We start from the raw sequence: 19,612 nt of genomic DNA, 5'->3' as shown, positions 1-19,612 counted from the left end.
AAACTCAGAATGATTGTGTATTTCTATTTTCATTTCAACACTGTTTCAGTGTTGGTCAGATTAAAATGATTTGTCTGTACATTTTTCCCCTTTGTTTTCCTTGAGCAAAACTCCTGAATTTCAGACAGAAAAGAACCTGCTTGCTTATTTCATTACAAATGGTAGTATATGGTATATTTTTGGGGGGTTGGGGGGGGTGGGAAGAGGAAGACAAACACTTGAAGGGGTTAGATATTCATCCTGTATAGATGGCTTAGATTCCTACTGTGCCAGTTTTCTGGTGTTCGATAAGGCACACAAAGCAGTTGTGGGAGAAAGCATATCACTTGTATCCATGGTAACTCGAAAGATACTTTGGAACTCAAAAGGATGGAATAAGCCAGAGTAATAGGTCTCATTATGAGGGCAAAATACATAAAAGGTTCAGGCATATGCTTTTAATTAGTTGCCAAAAATAGCTGGAATCAGGGATGATGCAATGAAACAATAATTCTTGGTGTTAGAAATGAGCAACACTTGAAATCTAAAAGGTGTGCTCAGATGAAAGGCTTTATCTTACCATCTTATGGGTATTCAGTCCATGAATACTAATAGGTTTGCAATGGTTTCTTAATCATGCTTAGGACATGAGAGTGCACACTGATAAAAGCTCCTGCAAGTCTCGCATGACTGTAAGTTTTTGAAGTTCCATAGTGATGTTAATTCTCATGGCTGTGATGCATCTTCTTATGAATAGTATGTGCAAAGCATTCTCTGCTGTCTCACATGGGCTCTGCTTGAAAAATAAATGTAATGTATGCTTCTATGTAGGGATAAGAAACAAGTAATTGAAAATGAAGATTAATTTGAGGTTAAAGATCCAATATTTTTCAGAATAAGTCACTTTAATTAATTTTAAAATAGGAAGATAAGCAATGGGAAAAAGTGTGAAAACTTGAATGGATAGACTAGAATGGAATACCAGAGAATAAAAATAGTACAATATATGAAGTACAAGATATAGGATATTTGAAAAACCATTTTAATAAAAATATTTTAACACAGTGAATAATTTTGAAGTTTTCTATTTGAACATCAGTGTTTGTAAGGAATCCATCTTGTATTGCAGTGCAATTCTCCACATTATTTCCTCTGTTGCTATAGAAACTAATTCTAGTGCAGCTGTGATCGCTTATCAAAATTCTAATGTTTCAATAACCATTTCTTATTTTGAGTTATTTAAATAGCCTTGTCTTACTTTGAATCAAGCTGCACATTTCATCACTGCTGAATTGTTGACTGGTCAAAATGTTAATGCAAAGTGTTGGCAAATGCTGTGGGGTTGTGGTTTGGGTTTTTTTTTTCTTTTTGCTAAGTAAGCTATCATACTTATTGTTAAAGTTGGAATAACAAGCAAATTAAGGTTCTTTTCACTTGTTAAATTTCAAAGGTCAATATTTGCTCTCTAACATCAGCATTTTGAAATGCATATTACTTTCTCACTGTAATCTTAATTATATTTAATATTTCATAAACTTTAAATGGTTCCTGTTACTGGTACATGGCCACGGGGTGGGGTGTGTGTGTGTGTGTATGTGTGTTTTCATGTATGTGTGTGTAAACTATTTTTAAGATACTTTTAATGGAAATGTATATGTCTTGACGTTTTCATTTTGTTGAAATAAAATTTTCAATGATACTATAGTAGAATGCCACCAGTTAGCAAAATATTTTGGATCTCTTTTGCTCCTTGTATTATTTGTTTCTTTGGGATTGGGTTTGAGGTTGTTTTTTTAGTGTTGGTAGTGGTGGGTTTTGGGTATTTTTGTGGGTTTTTTTTTGGCTGGTTGGTGTTTTTGTCTGTCTGCTTGTTTCTAACAATGGAAGTGCTACACTGGAAGGTCATGTGTATTTAATGCAGGATGCAGCAACGTTCTAATTGTGAACCATGTTAAACATCATTGTGCTGAATATGTTTTCAGCTGTAAGGCTAAGATCTAAAAACTTCACTGACACCAAATTAGGAGGAAGGGTGTGATGATAATTGGCCTGGAGACATGTGTTGTGTATTTCTGCTGCTGTATCACAGCTACCAAAATGTTCCTGTAGTACTTTTCAGGATAATCACTGACTTTCTAATGAGCGTACACTAATTTCATGTAGAGTGAAATAAATAATTTTCAATTTTGAAATTATCATACAAACATTTTGCAGCTGTAGCTGTCAGACTGTGATTACTAATTAACTGCTTTGCACCACCTTCAAGTCTCTTATTTGGCAAGTAGCATCAAACAGAAATTTCAAATTAGATATATACATTTTTTTCTGGTACTAGAAAGGTCTATGAGAAAAACATTTTGATGGATAGGCATGTTTTCACTCTGTGCCAATGGCTGGTAGGTTTATTATTGTGAGTTAAGACCATGACAACACAATATTCCAGAAAGTGTTTTGGGAAGTTCAGTGTGTTGAGAGTGACTGTTCCTCGATTGTTCAGTGCTGTTTGCTTGGGTGGATGACGTGGAAGAGCAGTTCCTCTCCTGCTGTTTGCTGTGGGCTGAAGCAGCGTGCTCTAGGTCTTAGGAGCCCTTATGCAGCTTGGCCACTGTTTTCTCATCCTCTTAGGCTCTTGCTTAACTCTTATGGCTGGTGCTGTGGCTGAATGAAAATATCTTTACCAGCCAGACTCATATTCATTTAGTCTTGTTAAATGCAGAAAATTACCTGTTTTGTGAATTGTATGACAACTATGGAAACATAGCAGCACCTACGTCATACGTTACATGTAAGCCTAGTAAAGCAGCTCGTCTGTGACAGTGGGAGGTCTCAGAAGCGCCGCAAAGAAGTGCAAGAAATTTAGTTCTGAATAATTGTGTTTCTTTATGCCTGGAGAAACTTGTTTGAGGCCTTGCTGATGTGAGCAGAACAGACCGACATGCTCCCTGCTGGTTAATCTGTGCCTTTTCTGTGAATTCTTAGCCCTCTTACTGGGTATGTGAAGGAAAGATACCTTGGTCTCGAAGCATATCCATTTCCTGTGATTTCACAGTGTCTATTTTGCCTTACTTTTTCTGGAGAGTTGGCTCTGGAAATGATACCAGAACCATTCCTAAGCAAACTTGCTACAGACACTAAAAACTGAGAGGTTTTAGAGGAGTTCTTGACCCTACACAGACAATTTTCTTCTATTGTTGACCTGTTAGGTGCTTCTGCAAACTGAGATCATAGATTTTTTTTCTGGGTTCTAGCTGCTTTTTTATTTGGTAAAGTTATGAGAGCTGTTTCAAAACAAAAAAAATCTGATTTTTCTAGAGTAATTTTGCCAGAAATACTTTAATATACTGCAGGGAAGGCAGTCCATTTTACTAAAGCAAACCACTGAGCCAGTGTGTCAAGGAGAGAAAGTGCCTGAATAGATAAGAGAAATCAAGGTCCTTTGGAATTCTAGGATCTGAATAAATAATTACCATTGTCTTCCTTCCTAAAGGAAAAATAAAAATAAATATAAAATATAAATTAAAAAAATAAATGCTAATCATGGGAAGTGTCTTGCCTCCCTGGAATGTAAGTAGCTGTGTTCTCTAGGTTGTGCAGATTTTCACCTACAAATATGGATATTTCCACCCATCAGACATCACTGATTTCTCTTTTATCTCTTTGCTCTGTTGACATTGCTTTTTTCTCAGATCTGAACTACTTTTTGCATGTCATATGTTGTTTTATTTTCCCATTCCTCCACCCTTCTTCCTCTATTATTTTTGCTTTGTTATTTTACCTGTTTGTAATTTTTCATTCCTGCTTGCATCTTGTCTGTTCTTTATTTCTCTCTTTGCACTTTCTCATTTTCTATGCAGATCTACTAAACTTCTCTCCCTTTATTTCTTTTCTTTGTTTAGTTGACAACAAACCACTTATTTTTTTCTGAATCATTGCATTACTTTCTCCTTTTGCCTTTTTTTTTTCCTTATTCCCTGTACCTTTTTACCCACCCACATGATTCATTTTTTATTTTCAATTCCTTCTCTTCCACTTCAAAACTGATGATATTGGAAAATTCTGTGGGTATATATATGGGAGTTTTTCTTGTTGATGGTGTTATATTTATCGGAGTTTTTCATTTTGCTGGTGGTATTCATTTCAAGTTAATTTTAGATAAATAATAATATAAAAGCCCGAAGTATAAATAAATAGAAATTGAAAAAACAAACAAACAAAACCAAACCCTCAAAAACCAACAGAAGAAGTGGCTAGAGTACTATTGTAAAATACTTGGTTTCTGTTTTTCTGTTCCACTGTTCTCTGAAAGCTTTCTGTGATGAGGAACACTTCTGAGCTAGATTCACAGCAATCTTTATTATCTTGTTTTCACCCTGTACTTCAGTTCTCCATCTGTAAAATGCCAAACGTGTTAACTTCTACCATTATGATACTACCACTATCCACCATAATATATATTTCACTTTTATCTGTGTTAACAGCTGTGAGATAGCCAAATTGTTATCATATAGCTGAAGTGGATGGGCAGAAAATTTAACTCATGCCCTACTGAAATGGTTGATGCATAATCCTTATAGTGCTGCTTTGTTAGTGACTCACTCCAACAGAGAATCCTTTGCAGTCAAAAATGCTGTGAAAACAAGGCAGAGGAATCAAGCTTTGTGTTCCTATTCTGTAAGCAATTCTTGATGGAAAGTATCTTTTATGGTTAATTTTCACCTGTTAGGGTTAAGTAAGAAATAGAAAGCTTAAATGGTAGAGAACTTTACGCCTTTTTTTTTTTAATTGCAAAATGCAGCTATTAGGGTAAAGGTATTTTTAAGAAACCATGAAGTTACTGCATTTTAAGTTGCAGAAGGAGTTCCTAAAAAGAGAGTAGTTTTATTTTACTTAAGAGTATGGAAAAAAGAATGAGGGAATTCTGATAGTTAAGTACTGTAAGTATTGTATATACTGCTGAAAATATCTTGTGTATATCAGTAAATGAATTAGGATCTTGAAAGGGGAATTTCGTGTCACTTTAAAATATTTGTATTTTTTATTTTTGTCAAATATAAAACCAAATGTGCCTGAAATTAGATGCAAAACATTAAAATGCTCAAAATTATCCACACAACACATTAATATTGCTTTCTAATCATGCTTTGTTTCCTCATTTGAGACTGAACAGAGTGAGAGCAGGAACATTACAGGAATATTAGCTGTGTGTTACAATACTTCACTGGGAATTGATTTTAGACCTCTGTGGGATCTTTTTCACCTTTTCAGCACTTCATTGCTGCTCAACTCCTGTGCTTAATACTACAACTGTAGTAGAATTCAACTGGACTGGAATTGGAGCTTTAATTTAAGGTGATAACTGTACTCAAAAGAAGTATAGTAATGAAAGGAAAATATTTCCTAAGCCCACATCCTGTTGCTACTGTTTAAAGGTATGAGGGAGGTGCTGCTGTGCACTCTCTGGTGAGAAATTGAGGTTCTCAGGGGCCTGGGATGCTTTATAGTGGGGAGAGTTTTTAAAGCTTTTAGCTGTTAAGCTCTGAATTTCCCTAAAGCATCCATAAATGCTGGTAAGAGAGCTGAATTTGGGAAAATTTTCACAGAGATGATAAAAGGCATTTCCTTGTCACCAAGATACTCCTAAGATTTCAAACCTGGTTGTCAATCACCCTCAGCAAGCAGGACTTCTAGCATATTTTAATAGAGGGAAGAATAAATAAAAGGAGGATTCTATGAATTCATTTAACTTATTACCATTTTGGAAGTGGTATTTTTCTAACAGTTGTGTTAACTTGGAAAAAACAGTAAGCAGAGGTGCATAGGAATACCTGTTCATTTATTAAGTTAGCCAACATAGTGATCTGAAAAGTAAAGGAAAGTTGGCTTCTTATAAAAATAGTAAAAGTGTGTAACCAGCATCAAAATAGAACAGAAAATACATTGTTTTTAACTGAATGGGCATACTTTGTACATATGCTTTACCTAAGGAAATATAATTGTGGAAGAGAAAGCAAACAATTTCACTTCTTAAAGATCACAGCTTTCAAAAAGCTTTAGAGCTGAATGGGGTCTCAGAAAACAAGAGGTTTTAAAATTTAAAAAAAAAAAGTGTTCTCGAGCTTGATATATTGATATTCACATCAATACAAGATTAAAAATATTGAACCATTAGATTTAAGCATTATTTAGATGTATTCTATTTAAGCATTATTTAGATGTATTCTGAACAAATGAAAAGTAGAAATACAGAACCAGGTATCAGAACTCCTTCCTATTCCAATTAATATCAATGCTGTATAAGGAACCAGAGAATGATACTTAAATTGAAAACAAATTAATTCAATAGATGGCAATATATAATTTTCATTGAAAGACGACCAAAATATTTGGGAAGGAAACAAAAGAATATCTTTGACAGCTAGTTCACAATAATGCTTTTAATAATGTATTTGTAGTTAAAATGTTATAAATGGGGCTAATTTTGAGAATTTTTTTTCCACTAGTGCTGGGCTCTTCTGTATTACTCTGTTAAACAGCCCATAAATTCTTACAAATAAAAAGTGCTCTAGTAAGTACAGAGAGCAAACAGCAAATTTCTTTTTTAGGGAGACAAAACCCAGCTGTAATTCTACAGGCTCAAGATATAAACAGACACAGTAAAAAAAAAAAAATACTACATGTGTTTCAGTTGGTCTTAGACCTTTTATTTTGGAGAAAATTGAAGTTTTAAGGACTGGACCTAAAGATAATTCTATCATTTTTAATACTTCTATTTAAAAAGCAAAAGAGAACCTTTTTATTACATGAATGATCAGTAGCATTAGCTTGAGAGAGAGAGGAAAATGCAGTGCTAAAATCTTCACATGCCATCAGGTGTAAATGACAGCAATGCCGTTTTGATTTCCATAGGTCTGGGAGTAAGCTCATTGTGTATGGAATTTTCTAAATATTAGGAAACACAGTTATCTATTATTGGGAAAAAAAAACCCTGTTGAACAGATACGATACTTTTTCTTGTTTAGGGTGAATTGTCTAATGTAGAAGATAGTTCACCTGTGAATAGAAGTCTAAAATGTGGTAAATGCAAGAGGAAAGCAAATTCAAAGAGAAATAATTTTTTTTCTGTTGTCCACAATGACCACATACCACTCCTATATTCCCCTTTTTTCATTAAGCATGACTCATGCCATAACTCTTTTGGAAAAGAAATAGAATAATGCCAAGGTAATTTGTTGTTCTGTGAAAAAATTTGGGTTTTGTCCTCACAAAAATGCATGTAAGCTTTTCATTTTAAAGGAAGGAGAGGCCTGAAGTTTCATTCAATATTTAATGTTTATATTTATTTTCCTGGTAATGTGGGGTAATTCCATCAACATAATATTTTTGGTTGGTAGAAAAGTTCAAACATGAAAATTCCATTTGGACTGTCTGTGCTGCCTTTCAGAAATCTCTAAGGGTATTTAATCATTCAGAATAAGAAAGGCTTCTTTAATTTTTAAACATGTATTTCATTTTATGTTTTATTTAAATTGTCTTAACATTTACATAGAACCCCTTGAAGGCTTGAAAACTTGAAATTTACACTTGATTAAAAAAATAAATAATTATGTAGCAGACTGTGAGCAGAGATATATTAGAGAAAGGAAAGGTACCATTTGAGTATGAAGATATTCTGACAATTACAAAATATGACTTGCAGAATTTACAGATTTATGAAGTGATTATTTATTTTAAAGGAACTGGCAGCCAGCTTGCAGTAGGGGTGTTGTGATATTGTTGCCTCTCACAACAATGTGTATTTTTACAGAAGTACTGTACATGAGAAACTCGAAGCTGCAGAAGTGTAGTTAATGAGACAGGGAATTAAAGGCACAAGGGCAGTTTCTTTTTGCATGTTGAGAGATGGGTGTTCTTGGAATTACTCAGGAAATATGGGCTAAGGGAGACTGGGTTGGTGCTGCTGCTGTGAACCTCTGGGAAAAATAATTACAATAGGAAAGTCTAAATGCTGTAAACATGGGAAAAGGACATCACCAGCTGCATGGTGAGATGCACAGCCTAGCATGGTCCATGAGAGACCAGAACAGAGAAGAGAAATGAGCAGCTTTGGAAGAAGCAATTTCAAGTAGTAACTGAAAACCTAAAGCATTTATTATGGTAAACTGCATCTTTAAACTTTGATTCCCTCCCAGCAAAATGACTGAAAATTTTTTTGATTTTCTCATAGTTACCAGTTGTATGTTCCAGGAATGCTCAGTATGGCCTAGATTGCTGTTTCAGATTTAATTTGTGATTCTCTTGAGGTTGATGGCAAGGTATGTATCGTCCCCCTTTGACTTGCAATCTGTCCTATGGAGGTGTGTTTATTCAAATCTTCCTATTGACACCAATACACTGTACTCTCAATTTAGAATTTACCAAATACTCATTACTAAACAAATTTAGTTTTACTCATATCATGAGAATGCCAAGTATTTTCTTGTACTTTGGGTGGAGAACTGAATGTAAGGTTCTGTTTTTCTAGTCTTCTTTCTTTCTATTTGTCTTTCCTCTCTTATGCCATTTTCTGGCTGGTAGGAACTTAAGACTAAACCTGATTTGATTTCTTTGTGATTATATCTTACTTCCAATTTTGGGACATATGTTGGCTTGTTTTTTACCCTATCTAGTCAAAGGTGATGTGGTTATTAAATATTATTTATTTCAATTACAAATGAATTTACAAAAGGTATTTTCTGTGTGATTTGAAACTTGCATAGAAGCAATGCAATGACTAATTTTAGATTTTCAGTGTACCCTTTTGCTTGTAACTCTTTTAGCAAATGTTGTTAGCCACATTCATTGGTCTTTGGGAGGTATTCTTTGGCTTTGTCACAGAACAGAAGTGTACACAGCTGTGTTTGAAATTGCACCTTAAATAAAAGGTAGAAAGTATGTAACACACAGGGTTTCATGTGTAAATATGCACACACTTCAGATCATCTTGCCCTTCAGCTCCAAATGTTTTTCTCAAATACAATTAGTGATAAGCCAGCAAGCACTAGCAGTGTTTTTGTATTTTAAACTTTGATACATTTGCAGAATTTTGTTAGACAAATTGTCAAAGTTAGTCATTACTTCTAAGTAATTTTTAAGGAAAATACCCAGGATCAGATATTTAGTATTGCTGTATTCACTACTGTCTGTGATATCATTTGGCTTTGATATCATCAGTCATTAGAATGTCTCAATGGAATTCAAATCTTCATGGTTTTCAAAGAACCTTAACAAAAAAATTTCATTTTATTGCATCATTTAGTGTGGGGAGGGAGAAATTAAAATGAGACTATTTCACCTTGAGAATTAATTTGAAAATTTTGATATCTTTTTATGTAGAGAAAAGCTGATGTTTAAAATTAGTTTATAACTCTCTAGACAGGGGTGTCTCTAGATTTTAAATCCCAGATACTTGTTTTAAAAATTTACATGCTATTTCCGTTTGTTAAATTGAAATTTGAAAAATATGTAGTTAAAACCCACCTGAGTGTTTTAGCTTTTTCTGAGATTTTTGAAACACAGCTGGTTAATAAGAATTTTGTCTTCACTTCTTCCATGCCTACATTAAAAGCACCTTTTCTGTCACACAGCCTGTACAGTTTTCCCATAGGGACATATAATGGAGTTCATCAAAGTGAGAAAAGTGAGTCACACAGTCATTTATTTACTCATGTAAGACAATAATGGTGTTGATAACTACCTGGACACACTTTGATTTCATTAGACTATGGAAAAGCTGGGTGTTAAAAAGTCTTATCAGATTTGATGACAAGTGAACAGAAAGAAACTCAGGGCTGCCAGGTGGTTACTATCTCATTTAATGCTGTTTGTTGCCTTTTGGCAACAATGAGAAGAAATGCTATTTTTCTGAATTTTCTAGAATATTTAATTATACAGATTATGACAAGGAAATCCAGTTTTCATGGTATAGATAGTCAAATTATACACATCTTTATTCTATTATGATTAAAATATCAGTTTAGATTCTAAAATGATCTAGTTTCATGGGCATGAGTTGTCTAATATTCATAGGTTAGGTTTTATGTTTATCTGCTAGACAGATTACTACAATTCAAGTATAGGATTCTCTGCTGTTTTGTTTTCCAGCCCTGGGGGATTGGATTTTCAAGAGTTAGTCGCACTGGCTCACTAACAGCAGAAAACCTTTTGCAGAAGTGCTGGAACAGTATTTTGGAATCACTTTGAATGGCAGGCTGGCTCTGATGGGTTTATCAGAGACGAGAGGGTTCCTGACAGTGGTTTCATCTTGTAGGAGTGTTTTAATTACTTGTTTGCTATGGTTCTTTTAGGAGCTGTTGAAATAGAGGAGCGCTGCATTCCCCAGTTAATACTTTCTTTAACTTGCTTGTTTGGTGGGTTTTTCTGTGAGTGAAATGGTATGTTTGACACCAGAAAACATTTTTACTTTGAAATTTTATGTATAAAGTAATTCTTTATGTCAGGGGCATTGAAATCTTCATTGAAACCTCTACAGAAAATGTAAATGAAATATGAGACAGTTCTTTACCTGTCCTTGATATTCCTTTCATTTCAGCTGCTGCACACCTTGCTGTCTTTTCCCAATTCTATTCAACTGTGTAACGCTGCAGAGTAAAATATGAGATAAAAAATTTAAATGTAATTATTTTTAATTGACTTTCTGTTAGCCATGCATCAGGTTTAATTTCTGAGATATATAACCACATTTGTATCTATCTATCTATCTATCTATCTAGTGTGAAAAGCAAAGATGGTCAGCAGCAAGTGTTCATCCCCAGCCTAAGATTGCTCATGATCCTTTTTCCACTGTCTTTAGTGACTAGAGGTAGTGTGTAACTTCCAGACACTGGATACGTACCCTTTAGCTGCTCTTAACAAGTAATAAGGAATCTGAGACACTGCTTCACTTTTTAAATTCACTGGTGAGCAGAGTTCACTTGTGTGAAAGGTTGTCTTTTTTGGTACCTTATTTGTCTTCAGAGTTTAATTTAGTGTCTCCCTGGTGGGCAACTGCATGGGAGGTAATCAGCTTGATATCATGGCTTTAGGGAGTGCATTTTGTTTCCATAATTGACCTACATTCCATCTGCACAGAATCTGAATTAAGATATCCAAAGGTTTTTGCAAGGTAAGCATCCCTGAAATTCAAGCCTTGAATTTTTGTCATGTCATATCCGTGCTATATTTATTTACATGTGGTTTGCACAATCTATTCTGACTATACACTTAAAAATTTCTTTTATCTAAATTTCTTTCATCTGAGAGATCACTCATTTTTAACAAATGTTTTTCAGTAGTATTTTTCATCTGATTTGAAATGTAAAGTTAAAAGAAAAGACATACATAGATTTTTACATTCTCTGTCCAGACATTTAGATTTACATTTTCCACAGAACTATTTGAACAGTGAATAATCAGAAAGTAAGCAAAACATTTTCACTTATTCTCAGCGAACTGCATTCAGAGGATGAGAAGAACACCTCCGCTGGATGAACTGCAGCCGCCTCCGTACCAGGATGACAGCGGCTCTCCTCATCTTTCCTGTACGCCTTCCGAAGTTGGAGACAGCAAATGTGAATATTCCCAGTGTAGCAACAGCCCAAGATGTTCATATAAGTGCCCAAGTGAGGGAAGCACGGGACACGAAATAGAAAGCTTTCATAACAAAGGATACGAAGAGGATGTTCCAAGTGATAGCACAGCAGTTCTGAGTCCAGAGGTAAATAAAAATAGTTGAGGGTGATGAAGAACTTTTTAAATCTAAAGATTAAAACACACACACACAGTTGTACGGGCACTAATACTACAGCTCATTTCATTAAAAAAAAAAAAAAAGTATTTTGTCAGAAAATATGACAGTAGGATTTCAGATTGTTCAGATTGCTGTAGTTATCTTTATGGCACCTTAGCTTTCAAACCAGCTCCCAGTAAGAGTGAATTAGTTTTTAAACCATTTTAAACCAGTCAGAAAATTTTGTCACACTGTAAGGACTGTAGTGAAAATTCTTCCACATGATTTTTCAGACAACCCAAATAAAAGTTAATGCTGAACACTCCATAATGTAAAATAAGTTTTATGAAAAAAAAAAAAAAATACAAAAGTTTTTTTTTTTCAATTGCTGATGCTGTATAGTGATTTGGGCCAGTTAATGTTACTATTTTTGTGCTATAAATTGTAATGATATATATGTATTTTTTACTGTGAAGTAACCAACTTTTTTGACACATATTTTATTGAAATGCCTTTAACAACCAGTTACTGCACTGACATCTATGGGTAAGTCTAATTAGTGATGCCATGTGCAGAAGAAGCTCTTTTGGTACAAATTTGTCTTTTGTTGCTACCGGAAGTTTTAAGTGTTACACACACTTACCGGAAGTGTGTGTTAGAGCTCAGGCCTGATGTTTCTGTCTAAGCAGCCCTGTTGGTAAGTTGATGATGTGTACCTGGGGTGCGCACACACTTCAGGAGTGAAGCTTTTAGAGAATGCATTCCCACAGCTATGTGGCAGCCAGGTTGAAATAAGAACATTTCTTAGCCTAGAAGGCTTTGTCCTGGCATCTGTTTGTTCATGTAAACAAGCTTATCTTTGATAATTTGAAAACACACTTGAAATACCTTTGTTTTACATACTTGGAATGATTTATTGTATGAGCAGTGGGTTGACCTGTACTTGTAAATATTTTCTGTTTCAGTATCCCTATAAAATTGGCTGTTGTAACTTTATAGGGGATTAGTATTTTATTCAAAATTTGAAGTGATAATAAACCATCTGAATTTTAAGTTTAAAATACAATTTTAGGACTGATATGGTTTACAGAGAGTTCAGAAGATGAGTTCAAAACAGATGCATCTTCTACAGTTCCAGTACAATTACATGAATAAAACCATGATAGCGACATCCTTGGCCTTAGCAGAGGGGTTGGAGCTAAAAAATCCTTAAGACCCCTTCCAACCCAAAATTTGCTGTGAGTCTATGTTTCTATGATAATTTTTGGTATATTCCTATAGCTCTTGCAGGCTGCAACAGGGGCTATATGTGCAAGTAGGTTTATCATTCCTGTATTTGTTCTGGCATCTCACTGAGCTCTCAATCATTAGCTGTCTCTTCAAGCAATGCAATAGGTGAACTTTAAAATACATGTGTAAAATATGTGAAATGGGTGGTTTTATCTTGTAACAAATGTATATGCATTTTAACATGTGAGGCACAGAAGAAGAGATCTTTACAGTTTAATTCAATCTGAGCTCAGACTGATTGGCTCCTGGCTTTTGGTGGTATTGGCCAGGTAAAGTCTTGATTTCATGTTGACTGCCAGCCAGCTTTCAGTACTTAATAACCTTATTTAGGAAATGAACAAAAAGATCATAGTGCCTTCATATTGTCTGGAGTAAACCATAATTTCCATGCTAGATTTAATAATAGAATGCAATAAATAAATAAATGGCTTTTTTTTTCTCTTCTTCTTCAGGATATGTCAGCTCGAGGATCATCTTCACAGCTTCCTAAACCTTTTGATCCTGAGCCAGTAGCTAAATATGGCACACTGGATGTGACTTTTGACTATGACTCACAGGAACAGAAGCTTTTGGTGACAGTGACAGCTGTCACAGACATTCCAACATACAGCAGGGCAGGTGGAAGCTCGTGGCAAGTACACCTAGTTCTTCTCCCTATAAAGAAGCAGAGAGCAAAAACCAGCATCCAGCGGGGACCGTGCCCTGTCTTCACAGAGACATTCAAATTTAATCACGTCGAGTCTGAGATGATTGGGAATTATGCAGTTCGCTTTCGACTGTACAGCGTACGGCGCATGAAAAAGGAGAGGATTGTGGGAGAAAAGATTTTTTACTTGACAAAATTGAATCTTCAAGGGAAGATGTCAGTGCCAGTGATACTGGAACCTTCTTACAGTCTGCCTGTAAGTATTAAATGAGGCAGAATAAGAATGCAGTGAGGTACAGTGTCCTGAATTCTGAATAAGAATAGTGTGTGTATTTATAGAGTCATCACATCCACTCAGTTATTTGAACTATCATAGCACTACATTAGCACCATTAAAATTTCCTTAGAGCTTCTGTAAGTAACTTTCCACCTGCAAAAGCTGGCTGTATTTTTCCTTTTAATTACTTAGAAATTTCCAGTCCAGTAATGGTGATATAGTGGTGAATGTATGTTTCCTTGCATATAAATATGGATATGTGTGTAATAGCATTATCTTTACCACCTGCAGCACTGCAATTGAAAAAGAAGAACACACCAGAGTGGAAAAAAAAAAGAAGCTATACTAGCAAATGTCCTCCATCTGTTGCAATTAAGTCTTAGTTGAAAATAGGTATTTTCCTTGAAAGAAAGATAAGAAAGAGGAATTTTGAAAGTATAAAGCAATTTTTAATAACTTCATATTAGAACCTTGGAAATAATTGATTTCTGGTTCAGTCTGAAGTGAAAAGTAGTTGAAACTGAAAAGGATTTTTCCTGAAAAAAACCCCTACCTATCTGATGAACAAAATTATTTTTGTTCCCCAAATAATATTTCTAATAAAGCAAAGCAACAGTAATTAAGGATAAACATAGGTATCATTATCAATAAACACAGAAGATCACTAAACTGGCAGTGATCACCATCTTTTTTGTTGTTTAAGAATTTCAGTATGCTTTTGTCCAGAAAGAGAATATTTGTCATGTTGTGGTCTGGGCATCCTAGACTAGGAGTGCTTGAGTGTTCCTTGCTTAAGAGTTGCATGTGTGCTATGTTACAGATATATTTTGGGGAGAAAAAATTATGATTATCAAGGACATACATATTTGGTCATTGTATGTATTTTTTGTTTGTTTTTTCTTTTAACAATCAATAAAAGAAAAAGAGAGGGAGAAGGGAAAGAAAGGAAAATAATTTTTTTTAGGTGAAGCAAAACAATTAATTTGTTATGCATTTTGAAAAAAAGTTTGGATCAGTCCAAATGGCATTTCTGGTGAACATGAGTATTGCCAAAGACTCAAAGTAAAAGGCTGTTTTATTTAATGACTGAAAATACACTTGTTAGTAAAAGCTGAGGTTAAATAATGGATCTGGTGGATGATCAACTGACAATAAAGCAGATTCCTCTTAGTTCCTTAAGAAGCACAAATCAATCTAATCTAAGGATGAAATAGTTCACCTCTCTAGAACAAACTTTCTTAGTGAAAAGTTTGCTAGTTTCGCAGCATGGAAAAAAGCACCCCATGACCCAAATTGAATATTCTAAAGGTACTTGCTTAATTTGTGTGTTTTCCATAGGTTTGTGTATAAAATTTACTAAATTCGGTGAAAAAGGGCAGTGAATGGGCCAGGTTTGTGATTGATTGATGTATCCTATATGTGCACTGGTTATTCTTCAGTATTATTTTCTTGAGGTTTTGTGATAGGCAGAATAAAACCAAGTTCCATGAGGCATAAAAGATGATAAAGTTATTCCTTATTTTCTATTATGATAAGGTGTGGTGTGTCAGCATTTTTCGCTCCTCCGTTTTTGGGGGTTGGAACAAGAATAAGAAATATTAGTAGAAAGTGAAGGGATCTTTCAGAGTTTATTGTTGTGACAGGATTCAAGCAGCTCTACCGGTTGCTGGAAAGGATCCTTCAGAGTCATGATAGCTTGAATGAGGATCCTTAGTCTTCTGGAACTACTCAAATCAGTTTTTAAACCTTTGGGAATTCATTAATTTCTGAGTTTATAGGTATTTTTATCTTATAATTTATAGCCAATATAATATTTTTTCAGTGAGCAGATTTATTGCAGGATTTAACATCTATTTGTTTTGCAAGAGTGTTAAAATTCATTGTGATTTTAGGATGTCTGACTGTAAGCGAGTGACATCCTTGGACTCTTGAGCTCAAGCCCTGGTTACTCAAAACAGCCAAGTCATCTTGATCACAAAATTGTGAATTTTCATCTGAAAACATCAGGTTGTTTTGTTTGCAACCTGAATTTCTTCATGGCCAAATTACCATTTTTTCTTCTGCCAGCATTGGCCTTGAGCTTAATTAGTTCCTACCCTTCTCAGGTGTTTGCCTCTGGGTATATTTATACACACTGATTTTATTCCTTTTTAACTGTCCTTTTGCTAGAATAAACCAACAGTCTTTATGTACAACTAATCATAAATGTCAGGGAGGAGTTATTTTACAGGAAAAGGTAAGTGCTGTGTGAATTTGGAGATATCCAGTTGCTCAAGGATATTAGTAATTATCAGATCCTTGTTGAGGCACATTCTACATTCAGAATTAAATTTGCCTTTTTCAGAGGGAAATTGCAGAGGGTTTTGTTGCTGAGGGTTTGCAGAGGGTTTTGTTGCTGAGAAGTGTTTGTATATGACAGCTTTTTTATGAAGATATTTCTTGGACACATGACAGGTGTCCTATTTTTTCAACTGCTTCCCATTATATGGATTTTATATATTAAATATACCTTCTGTCACTGAAACTTCCTAATCCATTGAAATATCTATGCTAATCTCTTCTGCAGAAATGTATTTTATTTCCTTCTGTCTGTGCCTGATATTATATTAATGTATTTTATTAGCTAATCATATGCTCTATGATTGTATAAGAACAGTTTGTATCCTGAGAAGTTCAGTATTTTTTCAGTGATACCTTAAAGCTGTACACAAGGGAATCTGACTAAAGATAGATCAGAAGTTCAGAGCCTTTCAAGCATAGTGACATGTTGATGTGAGTGGGGCCTGCAGTCTCTGATTATTGTTAAAATGTGAACAAGTGCGTGTCGTGGTGAGGACATGATACTAGTATGTTCCTCAAGTAGGTTTCAAAGCTACACATGGCTTCAAATTTACAAATACATTCACAAAATATCATTTTCACCCAAGATTTCACCCCGTTTCTCTCCTTCCCACATTGTGTGTAATGTCTTGCATTAGCAGCAATTATCCCCAGTCCTGTTGCCATTTGTCTTTAACAGCCCTGTGTTGCTGCAGTTCTCCCACGTAACAGGGAATTCCTCCTCAGCCCCCTTATTTATCACACGTTTTCTCCCAAGTTCAGGGAAAATGAGGACGAAGCAGTGAAACCAATGAGAGTTGGGCAGAATGCAGTTGTCACTGTTTTCTGAGACTGTGTCCCTTTAAGATTGAATCGAAATTATCCATCGCATCAAATGTTTAATAGCGGGGTTGTACATTGTGGTTTTGTCAGAGTGTAGTTTGTGTAGGAAGATATTTGTCAATGCTTTCAGAGAAATTTTCCCATTAGTACAGCAGAAGACAAATTTTTCTTCACCCATCTTGGAGTCTAGAATAGCTGTTTATTCCTCTTCAGGAAATCCCTGTGGACCTGTTTTTAGTTACTCTTCATTCTCACCCAGTGAAATTTTCCTGACAGTGAAAAACAGCCTCTAGTATGATGCGATTATAAAAACATATAAGCAGTTTATTTGGTGAAATCTGTTTGGAAAAGATCAAAGAAACAGGGGTAATCCCTTTCACCATCCCATAGGTGGCTTTTTGGTGTAGAATAACAACAATCAATCATGGTTTTTATTTTGTGATTGATTTGGGAAGTACTGTTTGGGTGACTGAAACATACCTCTTGCTGCTAAGCAAATCTAGTAATCATTCATTATGTATCATCAAATTACAAGGTGTTTACTGGGAAGAATTCAATTTTTTTTTTCTTTCTGTAGCATTCCCCATTTCTAACATCTTGAACTCCCATCGTGATCCCCATAAGAAAGAACCAACAGTGAAAACAGTCACTGGTGTTTAAAATATTATTTTGAACATCTTTACTATAAAGATCCAGAGTGTCTGGATAATTATTTTAATTAGTTTTTTTGAGTGATGGCAATTATGCATGGAGTGTATAAAAATGCTCATTCTTGCACACACACACATGCACTCTCCACTATGAGGACAGTGGTTAATCATTTAGTGTGCACTGGTTTATGCACTGTGCTTAAGGCCTTTATTTCATGTTGGCCTTTATGTGTGGCATATCTTCAGTATTCTTTGTAATGTTTATCAGCGCATAAGCTTTGCAGGGATAAAGGCTTTCAGAATGGCACTTCTTTTTTGGGTCCATAAAGCTGTCAGGTTTTGTGCAAACCAGAAATCACTACTAGTGATTGTACTGCTGTGTTCTTGTGGCATGATCTATCCAGGATTGTATTTGGAAGGCTAAATACTAAAATTCATAGGTATAAACAGAGCTTTATTAGATACCAGTGTGATACTTTAGGCTGCTAATAAGGAAAAGGACTAAGACTTGTCTAGGGAAGAAACAAAAAGACAAAATATTTTGTTCTTAGTATCTTAACTTGAATTCTACCTAAAATGAAGACTTCCTATGTGATAATATATAAATGCTCTTGGTTAGCTTGTATAAATTATGTCCATCAAAGTGAGGGACAATTATGTTTAAACCCTGAGCACATTTTATTGTCGCCCTGATTTCTTAGGATTTTCTAAAGCCTTCTGAATTTACATTCTTGTAGAGAACTTTCTCACGCAACTTTCTGTAAACAACCTATTGTTTTGCATTCTTTCATAGAGGCGGAGAAATTTGATAGACTGGTAGTTTGTCCAGTGTCGTTGGAGAGGTGGCACGTTCACCTTCCAATCCACTGGCACCTTTTGAGAACTATAAACGATTGGAGTCGGAAAAAATAAATTAGTCTCTTCATGGTGACCAAAGCTGTGGTGCGTCGTTTTTCCTTGTGTCCTCTGGTGACATTTTATCTCAGGAATAACTTACTCAATTCATCTGAGTTAGTGGTAGTAATACACAGAAAATCAGAATCGATCCTTTGATACAATAAGAAAGATGACTCCTGCCATAAGTTTGAAGAAAGTTATTAGGTGATTGGAAGATAGTGACAATGTTAGTGAGGCTGCAGGAGAACTTGGCAGTACTTGGCAAACAAAGCCTTCCCCCTGTGTTTGGCTGCTTGTGTAACATTGCATGGCAGCACCAGCAAGCAGCAGTCATTGTCTTCTCGGTGGTGTGGCTGGGGGTAAAAAAAATTGACTTTCAACTCCCTTGCCGATACACAGATGGGAAGCAAGTTCCTGCATGGGCAGCCAGATCCATTGCCATAACCCTGAATGCAGGATATTGGGAGAATTTTTTGAAGTCAGCAATGTAAAGAATTTCATCTAGACGTCAAATTCATCACTTGGTCACACAGAGTAAAATAGCAATTTAAAAACAGGCATGCTTTGCCTTCAGTTAATGAGTTGCTTCAAAGAAGTTGCTTACTCAATTTGGTCCCTACAATCTTTGATATTTGCAAATAATGGGAGCTGTGTTTCAGATGTGGTGTTTACTATTTTGAGTGTACAGTGATGCTTTTCAGCCTCTACAGTGCCTCCAGTCAAATGACAGGCTGTGAATGACTGCTCTAGATTAACTCAAAATAATCCTCTTGAGCAATACTCTTAGTCAGAAAAGCCAGTCCATCAGTGGTAATCATATTGTCTAGGTTTCTATGTCTCATTTTGATCATTTTTTAAAAAATAAAATAGAGAAAACTTATCAATACATAAAGCTAAAAAAAGTAACGTAACGGTGAGATTCTGTCATTCTCTGTCACAAAAATATG

The 19,612-nt window shown here is 35.1% G+C and overlaps 1 protein-coding gene across 8 annotated transcripts in view; it reads left to right on the top strand.

The window, feature by feature from the left end:
• The window catches only part of SYT14 (synaptotagmin 14), an 88,205-nt gene that overhangs the window by 46,205 nt on the left and 22,388 nt on the right, over nucleotides 1–19,612 (top strand). For all 8 annotated transcript variants that reach the window (XM_068185796.1, XM_068185794.1, XM_068185792.1 and 5 more), the window contains 2 exons: nucleotides 11,463–11,731; nucleotides 13,486–13,935. In XM_068185796.1, coding sequence (XP_068041897.1) covers nucleotides 11,463–11,731; nucleotides 13,486–13,935 — 719 coding nt within the window. The remainder of the gene's footprint in view (nucleotides 1–11,462; nucleotides 11,732–13,485; nucleotides 13,936–19,612) is intronic.

The sequence above is a fragment of the Anomalospiza imberbis genome, chromosome 3 (genome assembly GCF_031753505.1).
Source record: "Anomalospiza imberbis isolate Cuckoo-Finch-1a 21T00152 chromosome 3, ASM3175350v1, whole genome shotgun sequence".
Classification (NCBI taxonomy): domain Eukaryota; kingdom Metazoa; phylum Chordata; class Aves; order Passeriformes; family Viduidae; genus Anomalospiza; species Anomalospiza imberbis.
This window is presented reverse-complemented; position numbering and strand designations above follow the sequence as displayed.